At 49.1% G+C, this 11,930-nt stretch overlaps 1 protein-coding gene across 1 annotated transcript in view; it reads left to right on the forward strand.

The window, feature by feature from the left end:
* Positions 1-11,930, forward strand: part of LOC102001176 (acyl-CoA desaturase 4-like) — a 24,836-nt gene that overhangs the window by 9,321 nt on the left and 3,585 nt on the right. Inside the window, exons 2-5 of the mRNA XM_005352584.1 lie at positions 3,071-3,347; positions 6,261-6,391; positions 8,308-8,513; positions 10,783-11,015. Of these exons, the coding sequence (XP_005352641.1) occupies positions 3,071-3,347; positions 6,261-6,391; positions 8,308-8,513; positions 10,783-11,015 (847 nt within the window). The remainder of the gene's footprint in view (positions 1-3,070; positions 3,348-6,260; positions 6,392-8,307; positions 8,514-10,782; positions 11,016-11,930) is intronic.

Consider the following 11,930-nt stretch of genomic DNA (forward strand, 5'->3'; position numbering starts at 1 on the left):
ACACACAAATAAAAAACGCAAAAAATTGCCATAATTAAAGTTACTGAAGGAAATAGTTTCTCGGGAGTGGATATTCCTGGGTGACAAGGGTGCCCATATTTGGCTTTATTACATGCTAATAGAGTGATCTTCCAAACAGAGCAATGTCCAGGCTCACAGGCACTGTCCAAGTTCCCATTCCTCCTCTTCCTAACCAGCACTAAGTGACGCCATGCCTCCTTTCACAACATTCGTAGGTTTTTCCAGCTCTCATTTAGGAATCATAGGTCAAGCAAATTGTAGTACTCTCTGGTCCCTCATCATATTCCCTAACTCGTCCCTCTTCTCTGGGAAGTGTTTATTGAGAAATTAGCACCTATAAGAAATTCTGTAAAGAAGTGGTGGTGGCGCGCGCCTTTAATCCCAGCACTCAGGAGGCAGGCGGATCTCTGTGAGTTCGAGGCCAGCCTGGTCTACAGAGCAAGTTCCAGGATGGCCAAAGATACAGAGAAACCCTGTTTTGAAAAATAAATAAATAAAGAGAGAGAAAGAAAGAGAGAGAGAGAGAGAGAGAGAGAGAGAGAGAGAGAGAGAGAGAGAGAGAGAGAAATTCTGTAATGAGCTAGAGAAAGCAAGGAAAGGTCAGGGTTCCTGCCGTAAAGGAAACTTATGGTTTATTGATAGGTGAGAGGTGCATGCTTCCAACAAGTTCACGTGTGTGTGTGTGTGTGTGTGTGTGTGTGTGTGAGTGTGTGTGTGTTTTCCAGACAGAGTTTTTCTGTGTAGCCCTAGCTGTCCTGAAACTCGCTCTGCAGACCAGGCTGGGCTCAAACTCACAGAGATCCTCCTGCCTCTGACTCTGCCTCCGCCTCCCGAGTGCTGGGTCTAAAGGTCTGTGCCACCACACCCAGTTCTCAATATACCCGTTAAAATAAAATTGTGAACAAAGCAGTGTGTGTGAAAGCAGAAGGAAGGGCAGTCCCCCACCGTTTGATGTGGGAGGGAGGGGATGGGAGGGGTCAGGGAGCTTTCTCAGAACAAGAAGTTGGACATGCTTGCCCTCATACAGTTTCCTTTGCCTAGGAAAAAAGGGGTGTCTATCTCAGGAGACCCGGTGAATGCAAAGCTCCCGAAGTTTGAGCTTCCTTGCCCTGCCCTGGAGCTAGTGAAGATGGACTGTGGAGTCTGTTTGTCTTGGGACTCTAGAGCAGCATTGTTCTGAGCAGGGTTTAAGAGCTTGAACCCTGGGATCACACGGCTGTGATTAGTTTCTAGCTCTCCTGGGACCATGGGCAAATTATTTGATATCTCTGTATGTCAATTTCCCCCTCCTCAAAATGGAATCATAGGTCATGGGGAGATTTTAGCAAAAGCTTTTTAAGTTAACTTGTAAGAATCGCTCACTGTTCTTATTCGGCATGCCCACATTTGCCCCCCCCCCCCCCCCCCCGCTGCTTGTAGACACCTGTCTGTGATTCCTACCTTTTCCTCATTGAAGACTCTCCCAGCCTGATGGGAGAGTCTTCACACCTCCCTGCTGAAGCAGATGTTCCGGAGGCAGAGGCATAGGGAGGGGATTGGATACTAATATCTGGAGGTGGTTGTCCCCTGTGAAACACGTCCTGTGACTGAGCGTGGGCTCAGGCTCTCAGCTCTGTGCACGTGACTGCAGGTGTGAGCTGGTCAGAGCATTCTGGATTTCTGGTGAGCATCCTGAGCAGGTGGGTGGGGAAGAGTCACTGCTGGCCTTTGGTGCTAAGTAAGAAGGCAGGCTGTGCACCTGCTCTTGTCTCGAGATCTGGGGGTGGAGCCCAGTCCCCCCTATGACACATGTTCACACAATACTCCTGGTTGAATGGAAAGAGAAGATGGGATTGTGATGGCCACCAATGAGATGTCCCTACCGTGCGAATACCACAGTGTGACACATTTGGCACGCACATGGGTCAGTCTGGGTTTAGACTTGGTCTTCTCCTATTTTGAGAATGGTTTGTGTGCTCTCGGAAGCTTCCCCAAGGGACCCAGGAGAGAGAAGCAAAGGGCTGTCTGCCGTGGAGACAGCAAATTTCTGGGTGCCAAAGCTGGAAAGACAAAAAAAAAAAAGAAACAAATTTTCCTGGCCAAAGTTTGGAAACGGGCTGGAAATACTCTCTCTAGGAACAACTGGAACAAAGGTGGCTGTCTTAGCATGTGCAGTATTTCATGGCCTTACCTTAGGTGACTGCAAGCTTTGCTGGCTGTCCCTTCCCCTCTCTCGCCTTCAGCCTTCATCTCCTCGTGGGACAGCCTTGACTAGTCAGCTCTGAACACTTTATCCCTTGTTGGTGGTCACGATGTATGTCTGAGCAAACACCAGACACAGTCACCAATGACCAGCTCTACCTACCCTTTAAATCCCAAACCTGGAGAGGTCCCTACACAGCAGACTGAGTGGTGATGCCGCCTTTACAGCTAGCCAGGTACACAGCACACGGTCACCCCCCCCCCCTCAAAGTTCCATCCATCTTCAGTCGCTGCAGACCCGGATCCCAAACTGCACTCAGAGCCTTCAGAACAGGATCCAGGCTTCCGGGGAGCCAAGATGACTACGGTCCACCTGCCACAAGAGGTCAGCTTTTCCCCAGGGATTTTCCCACAGCCCAGGATCTTTAGCACCCGATGGAATTCTGCTGAGCGGTTTGTAGGGACCAGAGCTGAGAGCGGCAGAGGCTTCTTGAACGTCTTTTTGGATTTGCCTGACCTTCCAAGTGAGGAATGTGGAGTTTATTTTGGCAGTTGGCTGTGAAGAAGAGAAACCCCAGCCAGCCAGTACCTTTCTGTATACGTGTGTGTTTCCCTTTATTGTTGCTAGAGGCACAAATATTTTACCCACGCTCCTGCCCCCTCACCTTGAGGTTTTATTGTCAACACGTTTTTGTGTAGTTTCTAGGGACTTTTTTCTGCCCCACCTAGGGGTGTACCCTATCTTCATATGATCTGGGCACTGGGGCAAGGGTCTGTGCCTCTACTGTCTTGGCTGTATTACAGGGGCAATAGATCCCTTAGTACCCTCATGTACCTGTTCTTGACTCTCCACTCTCTCTCTTTGAAGATGTCCAGCAACTGTGGCTCTGCCACCATCCCAGAACCTCAGCCCTGGGGTCAGCAGAGTGGAGAAGAGAAAGTAGATAAGATGCTCCTCCACCCAGAAGACATCCGTCCTGAGCTGGGAGAAGATCTACACGACCCCAGCTACCAGGATGAGGAGGGGCCCCCGCCCAAGCTGCAGTACATCTGGAGAAAGGTCATCTTCATGGTCCTGGTGCACTTGGGGGCCCTGTATGGGATCACACTGATTCCCTCCTGCAAGGTCTACACCTGCCTCTTCGGTGAGCAGCTCCCCTTGTCTTGGGCCAGTACCCCAGCTTTCTCCTTACTTTTGAATGAAGTAGACTCTGACTCATAAAATTAGCCTCTTTTTATCTTGATTTTTTTCTGAATCTTCTCTTCATTTCCTGAGATACTGGTAACTGGACTGGGAATAGAGCTTTGTGGGATTGGGATGCAGAGTGTCGTCTCTGGGGGGTCCTTGAACATGGATGTTAAAGCCTATGAAGGGTGGAGAGACAAACACGGCAAAGAACTGGCAGTCTCTGAAAGAGCTTTTCTGTTCAAAAAGTTTCCTGTCTTAGCATTGCCTGCCACAAGAAAACTAAGGCCTTTGCTGGGAGCCTGATGAGTGGCCCCATGGGCTGTTTGCTTAGTCAGGAGACAGAGCAAGGGGAGACTGTTCAGAGGGTTGAAGAGGAAGAACTCGAAAGGAATAACCCACAAAAAAATCTGTACGTGATTCTGGACAGGTCAGGCATGTTGAACCCAGGGGAAGGTGAGGCAGCCTTCATACAGTCTGAGTGCACGGGGGTGTGGCTCTGGTGCTCCAGGTAGGTCCTGTCAGTCAATGAGATATTCCTCAAATGAAAAAAGAGGGTCCAGAAAGGCTTCTTTGCATTCCTCGGGTAGTTAGTTCCTGTCCTGTCTCCGGAGACCCTGACAAAGGGCCAAGAACCTTCTAACCTTAGTTACTGTGTCTCCTATGCACCCCTCCTTGCCAGGGACAGCCAGGCACAGAGAACAGAGTCTTGAGAAACCCTGATGGTGGTCAGGCTGCTGTAACAAGGAAGATAGTTGCTACTGTGTCCCTTGTCTGCTAGCTCAACCGCTCAGGGCTGTATGGGTGTGAGCTGATGCGGGGCTGTCCCGGGACACACACCTGTGCCTTCAAGTGGTTTAACTTCTGACTCCTGATTCCCCGATTAGGAAGAGGGGACAGGGCTCTGCAGGCCAGGGCCCCTAACTGTTTTTTGAGGAATGGTGCACCTGGAAGACACAGGACTTTCTGGTAGCTGTCTCTAGGAAGGTAGTGATGTAGAATGGCTGTCTCTGCTCTTGGCCTCTTAGTACCTCCAGCAGGTGAGCTCTGGTCCTTGGAGCTTCATCTCGATAGTTCTATGGGTGCTAGGGAAATACAAGAGAGGTACCCTTTTCAGGGCCATAGTTTTTGCAGGTATTAATGGAAACAATAATGCTTAGTCATGTTTAGGAAGGTCGTGTTCTCCAGGTTGTGTGTTTCTCCTAACTCAGCTACTTTGAGAGCCTTCTCTCCTGCAGGAATGTTAACCTGGAGGGCTAAAGGGGAAAACCCTCCAGATCACTACGGCCTCAAGCAGTCCATCCCTGGGGGGTCACTGAACTAACCTACTTGAACCGAGCTGTCTGTCTGACAATCAAGAGGTTGAGAAGCACAGGCCACACAGTGTTTGGGGTCTTGTCCAGGTCCCCTTGTACTTACTGCTTATGCTTGCAAAGCCAATGTACCAGAGACACCTGTGACAGGGACTAACACAGGCACTTTTGGGTTCTGAATCACAGAACTCTGGCTCGTCTGCAGTTCAGGGTCAGATCATACATGTGGGAAGAGCTCAATCTAAACACAGCCAGAGCAGCAAGTCATTTGGGCCTGGTCCCAGCTCAGAGGGACTGTGACCAGAACCTTCCTTGGCAGCACAACTGGCTCAGTGATCTTTGTGGTGACCCCAAGAAGGAATGGGATGCAGCGGGAGTGGGGAGAGGCTGTTTGGGAGACTGTTATTTCCTGTGTTCTAGAAGGACACAGTTTATACACTGCATGGTGACTTCAGCCTGAGCTACGTATGCTTCATGGTTCTAAGGAGCCTTGGTTTCCAGCTTCCCACAGGAGTGAAGCGCCGTTGAAAGTCTCCTCCAAGCCCCAATGGGGACAGCCTTAGTCAGGGGACAGAGCAAGGGGAGACTGCTTCCTTCCCTATTAACAACTGTGCCTTCTAAGCCTTTGACTTCAAAGATGGTGAGGTAGGACATGGTACCCACCCTTAGACCATGACACAGCTATAACAGAGTTGACTTGCCCTACTATGGGCGTCACCAGCTGCTAGCTTCAGTGTTACCCAGCATTATACTGGCAGCGAGCATCCAGACTGACAGAGAAACATGGCAAAGGAAGGTTTGGGATATCGGCATGGATTTGGGCAGCTGGTTGGCACAGCTGAAACAGTTCCTTATTATCAGAAAACTGAGCTCCAGCTGATGGCTACAGTTTGCCATAGTGAGATTCTGGGTAAACATTTAGCCTTTTCTATGGTCTACTTCTTCAAGATGCAGAAGTGATCACACCCACCTCCCAAGGTGTGCAGTAATTGTGAAAATATTAATATTTTTGGTGATGCTCAGGTCACTGTGAAAACATAGCTCTGGTAGGACTGACTCACCCTGAGATGGGCATGTTGCCTGCCATTGTATTGAAACGCTGTTGTCTCAGCTGGTGAATTGGCACAGGCCTGTGATCTCTCAGTATCTCTTCACATTTGGGGTTGTTATAATTGATCAAACTGAATTGCTCTGATTTCTGTTTTTCAAGGCACTGGGGGGACTAGTCTGTAGCCCTGAACAGCTTAGAGGAAGATCAGAGTTGAAGGGTTCAGGGGTACCACCCCTGCAGACAGTGAGAGTCCTGTTGCCCGTCTTGATTCCTTTCTTCATTTCTGGGGCTTCCGAGCTTTCCTCCATATCTAGATAGAGGCCATAGTGGGGCTACTCAAGTGTTCAAAGCCACAAGATAACAAGACCGAGGCATGCCAAGGTTCAGGGAAAAGGATCTTCACTAACTTCTGAAGAAATAGCAGACTAGAGAGTCAGGGAAGGGTCCTTCCACCCTAGGCCTGATAGGACCCGCAATGATTGATGACTCTCCTGCCATCTCCTGACAGGAATGTTCTACAACATAGTTGCTGGTTTGGGTATCACAGCCGGGGCCCATCGCCTGTGGAGCCACCGAACTTATAAAGCACGGCTGCCCCTGACGCTCTTCCTCATCCTGGCCAACACCATGGCTTTCCAGGTGAGAAGCTGCCCTGTGAAGGCTGGGGGAGTGTGCGGCAAGTTAGCACCTCCAGAGGCGCCAACTGGACAGCCATTATCCTCATCACTTTCCTGTAGTCAGCACAAGAGCATGCTCGGTACTGAGGTGCACACAGCATGGGACATCTCAGAACAGCAGGATGGGAGACAGGAATTAACTGGAAAACTCTCCAGGTATAGGGTCACTGTGTTCCCCAAGTTCCCCACGTAACATACTGGATGGGTTGTCTGCTGTGGTTGGGCCGCTTAATTTACGAGCTGTGGCTCATCAGCCAACTGCTGACATTGGTTTCTTTGTTGGTTTGGTTTGGTGTTTTGAGACAAGGTTTCTCTGTGTAGCCCCAGCTATCCTAGAACTCACTCTGGAGACCAGCTGGAGATTCACCTGCCTCTGCCTCCCAAGTGCTGGGATTAAAGGTGTGCGCCACCACCAACTGGCTTGACTCAGGTTTCTTTACTACTTGGTGAGCAAGCCATTGGTGCTGTGTCTCCGCCACAGACTTGGGGACTGCTGCAGATATGAAGAACACGTCAGTGCAGGCAGCCTTTGTGACACAGATGAACTTGTTAAGTTTTCAAAATGTCTTAGGAGGTTGAGCCCCATTTTGTACTTGGACACTAGGAGGCCGGACAGGGAAACTGTGGTCCTATGAATGACTGTCCGTGCTGGGTAAGCCAGCTGTGGAAGCTTGCTGAGGCAAAGCTATAACAGAAACAAAGGAAAGGATCAGGGGCCTGACTTCGCTGTTAGACTCCAGCAGGGGACTCAGGATAGCTGTGGCATGGGGCTTAATCTCAAAGAGAGGAAATGGCTTGGTGAGACTTGAGTTTCTCAACTTTGATACCTAGTCATTTCTACCCTAACAAAGTATTCCTCAAAGGCCCTGATGTCCTGGGGGGACAACACTAAAATAGAGACGCTGACACATCTGTGAAGGGATGGAAGGAGTCACACATGAGCCAGACGTTGCTTGGGAAAGGACTGAGGCTCATGAGTTACACAGGCCCTGACGCCAGCTTGGGTGAGTTGTCACCCATAAGGGCATCCGGAAGAATATCCCTGTACCTCTGTGATGGAGCAGCATCCTGGGATGCCAGGGCACTTGTCTCACAGTCTCTGGACCCAGTGCTCAGGATTACATGAGGAGCTTGTCTCATGTTTTTCTTCAAGAGCTAGCATTCCCACCCTGCCTCTCTGGGCTTGTGGACTTCATTGCTGCTCTCCTCTCTGTCTCCCTATCACACAACCAAAGGAAGCAGCAGTGTGATTCCTGGGGCTGGAACTGTAAGTTACTTTCTTCTGTAGAAGGAGCTGTGGGCTGTGTTCCTGCCGCCAGCTCCCGGCCACCTGGCTAGCTTATGCCCCGAAATAACAACACACAAACTGTATTCATATAAACACTGCTTGGCCCATTATATCTAGCCTCTTATTGGCTAACTCTCACATCTTGACTAACCCATTTCTAATAATGTGTGTAGCACCACGAGGTGGTGTCTTACCGGGAAGATTCTAGCGTGCATCCATCTTGGGCCGGAGCTTCATCGCGTCTGCCCTGGAGAGGAGAGGCATGGCGATTGTCTCCCTTCCCTCTTCCTCCCAGCATTCTGTTCTGTCTACTCCACCCACCTAATTTTCTGACCTATCAGACCACGCAGTTTTCTTTATTGATTAGCCAATAAAACAACAGATTGACAAATGACCTTCCCACATCATTCTTCCATAAGCTTCAGGGGCAAATATGCAGAGAGGATGGTGTGCCTCAAGGCCTCCTTTAGGCCCAAGTCCTGGGGACTTTTGTGAGGTGAAGATCTTGAGTCCTTGCAACCTCTGGGTGCTGGATTCCTCCAGGAGGGTTTCTCTTCTCAATACTGGGGTCCTCTTTCCTGTCCCTCCAGAATGATGTGTATGATTGGGTCCGAGATCACCGCGTCCACCACAAGTTCACAGAAACACACGCTGACCCTCACAATTCCCGGCGTGGCTTTTTCTTCTCTCACGTGGGCTGGCTGCTTGTGCGCAAACACCTGGCCGTCAAAGAGAAGGGAGGAAAACTGGACATGTCTGACCTAAAAGCCGAGAAGCTGGTCATGTTCCAGAGGAGGTGAGTCAAGGCAGGAGGGTGGAGCCAGGGCACCTGGGGTTTAGGGACCCTGCTTTTTCTATCAGAACACATTAACTAAGAGCTGAAGGATTTTACTCAGTGTGCATACTGACCATCGTTCTGAAACACAATTCTCAAATGTTCCACAGGCCCACAAGCAGGGAGTATTGCTTTTTCCTTTCTCTCTGAAGTATTTCCATGAAACAAATTGAATGTGCCAAATGGCCATTCACCTAGAATAATCATGGACACAATTGCAGAAATAATGGAGCCCTTTGTTCAAAAGACCTATAGGCTAGGCAGGTAGGCAAATAACTGGAAGCAAGGCAGGGTACTATCCATAGTGTGAAAGGTTCATGGGCCAAGACTGTTTAGTAGAGATGCAAGGGAAGAGTGGCCAGAAAAGGCAGCTTCATGAGCAGCAACTATTCTGACGTTTGCGTGGGGACAGGGACAATACAATCAGTGCACAAGACCAGCAAAGTCTGAGACTAGAAACATAGTTCTTCTTCTTTTTTTTTTTTTGGTTTTTCGAGACAGGGTTTCTCTGTGGCTTCGGAGCCTGTCCTGGAACTAGCTCTGTAGACCAGGCTGGTCTCGAACTCACAGAGATCCGCCTGCCTCTGCCTCCCGAGTGCTGGGATTAAAGGCATGCGCCACCATCACCCGGCCACAGTTCTTCTTCTTAAAGGAGTGCTCTTGGCATCTTGTGGCAGAGATATGCTTCAGAGAGGCTGCCCCAATACAGGTGAAAGTAGCCCTTGGTTGACAGGTGAAGATCAGGGAAACAGGTTAGCCATGGAAGCCCCAGGCCAGGAAAGCAGAGGTAAGAGTGGAAAGGGAAGGAGCTGGATGCAGATGATGTAGAAGAAGGTGAACATGAGACCACTTAACAAATATCCATCAGTTCCCTTGGGATGTCAGTGGTCTGCAGTGAAGAGTGAGTAAAACCTCCAAAGGGACATAGAGGCCAGTGGTGGCGCACGCCTTTAATCCCAGCACTTGAGAGGCAGAGACAGGAGGATCTCTGTGAGTTTGAGGCCAGCCTGGTCTTCAGAGTGAGTTCCAGAACAGGCTCCAAAGCTACAGAGAAACCCTGTCTCTGTAGTAAACCCATGAAAACTCAAACCAAACCAACCGATCAAACAAAAACCAACAAAACAAAGGGACAGGGAGCTGCAGTGGTCGAGGGCCCTCAGTCTGCCTCCTGAAAGGCAGAGCAAAGATCTGGGGGTGGTAGCAGGAAAGGAACACTTGTCACACATTCTGTGTCAAAGGTGGAGGTGGACTCAAGAAGGGATCCCACAGACAACTGGACAAGAACCCAGGCAGTGGAACTTAGCAGATGAGTTTGTGGCTTTAGGCTGACTTGTTTGGCCAACATGACTTTACACTTTGTCAAAATGAACAATGGATTTCTAGTCAACAGACCCAAGTCCTAACCCATGTTCCACTAGTATTGCTTATCTAAAGACAAGGCTGGAGAGATGGCTGGGGGAGGGGGAGACACCCACAGGTCCACCTGGCACCTCAAGGTCTGAGCTGACTGCAGATTCCCACAACCCATGTCATGAGTCTTTTTCTGTCCCACCAATAATGACATGGAGACATCTTGTTGATTGTGAAAGTTTGTTCCTAACTAGCTCTTATAACTTAACCCACGTATTTTAATCTATGTTCTATCATGTGGCATTACCTCTCCTCCATCTTGTACCTCCTGTCGCTTCTCTACGTCTCCTGGTGTCTCTCGTGTGCTTGGATTCCTCTTCCTTTTCCTTTCTCTCCCCAGAAATCCTGCCTATACCTCCTGCCTAGTTATTGGCTGTTCAGCTTTTTGTTAAACCAATCAGAAGGTGCCTTAGTCAGAGCCACATCCTTACAGTGTAAACTAATATTCCCCAACAGCCCAACTGGTCTGGCTTGGCCTGAGTGGGTGGAAGACTGGGGAGATACCGCAATGGCTTGGGTCCTTTCAGAGGACCCAGGCTCAATTTTCAGCACCCACATGGTTCACTACTTGTAAATCCAGTTCCAGGAGATCCAGTGACTTCTTCTGACCTCTTGGGGTACATGCACATATGTGATACAGGCAGGCAAAGCACTCATATACACTATATATTTGTGTCTGTGTGTGTACAGGGTGAGATAACATATACCCCTCCTGTATTCATAGTGTAAGAGAAAAGACAGCCCAGCCCAGTGAACGTAGACCTCTCAAGTGTATTTGCGGCCCCTCTCCACAGACTCAGTATGTGGTCTCTCCCAATAGGTACTATAGGCCAGCTGTCCTGCTCATCTGCGTCATCCTGCCCACACTGGTGCCCTGGTACTTCTGGGGTGAAACTCTTCAGCACAGCTTATACATCGTTACTTTCCTGCGGTATGCTGTGATACTCAATTTCACCTGGCTGTTGAACAGCGTTGCCCATCTCTATGGATACCGGCCATATGATAGGAACATTGGCGCCCGAGAGATTGGCCTGATTTCACTGGTATCTTTGGGTAAGTCATCAACTCACACGGAGACTACATGAGGTGGGTTGTTGATTAGAGCATTAAGGCTAAGCCAGAGACTCCAGATTATAACTTGTATGATTACTTTGGATCTTGGGTTTCTACTCTAAAATGAGGGCTAATCTGTTGGTTTTCATTTTCCAAACCATCAATAATTGATACTCAGTTCCTTCAACCCCTCCTTTCCCAGTCAATTCTGAGTTAGGTTGCATCTTACTGGGGGGCAGCAGGTGTGTGAATAGAACGGTATCATCAATGGAGAGTAAAGCCTTCTGTATGCAGGCCTGCTGCATATGTAGGAAAAAATAAAGGTAACCTTTTTCCGTCAACCCCAGCTGTGCCCCACTGCGTTTTCCGAATCTTCCTTTAGCTTTCAGGCGCTTTCCATTGTATATTGTCTTATTTGATCTGTGTTGGAAAACAAAAACAACCTACTCTACACAATTCTGAGATTTCCATAGAAATGGCATACGATGTGAAATACGCACCCTATCAGAAATAGGCAGATATATGTCCTGTATTGGTGAGCAGGGTCGACACAGTGAGTTTCCCCAACTCCAGAGTCGTTATGAGCTCAAAGTGACTGCCAGGCTCTTGCTTAGTCTCTGTTGTTATTCTCCTCTCTCTATCTGCTCCTGTCCCTCTCACCTCATCCTTGACGGCCCTAATCTTTTTGTTTTGTTTAATTACCTTCCCATAGTCATAGGCTCATGTTCTTTGACAAAGATGACCATTCTCCATAGCTTTCTTTGGCTATCTCTTCCTGTCCTAGCTGTTACCCATACAGCTAGCCTCTTCTCCCCAACTCAGAGACGTATGTGTGTGAGAGAGACTCTGTGTGTGTGTGAGAGAGAGAGATTTCATGTATGTGTATGTTAGAGAGAGACTCTGTGTGTGTGTGTG

Source organism: Microtus ochrogaster, chromosome 8, assembly GCF_000317375.1.
Source record: "Microtus ochrogaster isolate Prairie Vole_2 chromosome 8, MicOch1.0, whole genome shotgun sequence".
Lineage (NCBI taxonomy): Eukaryota > Metazoa > Chordata > Mammalia > Rodentia > Cricetidae > Microtus > Microtus ochrogaster.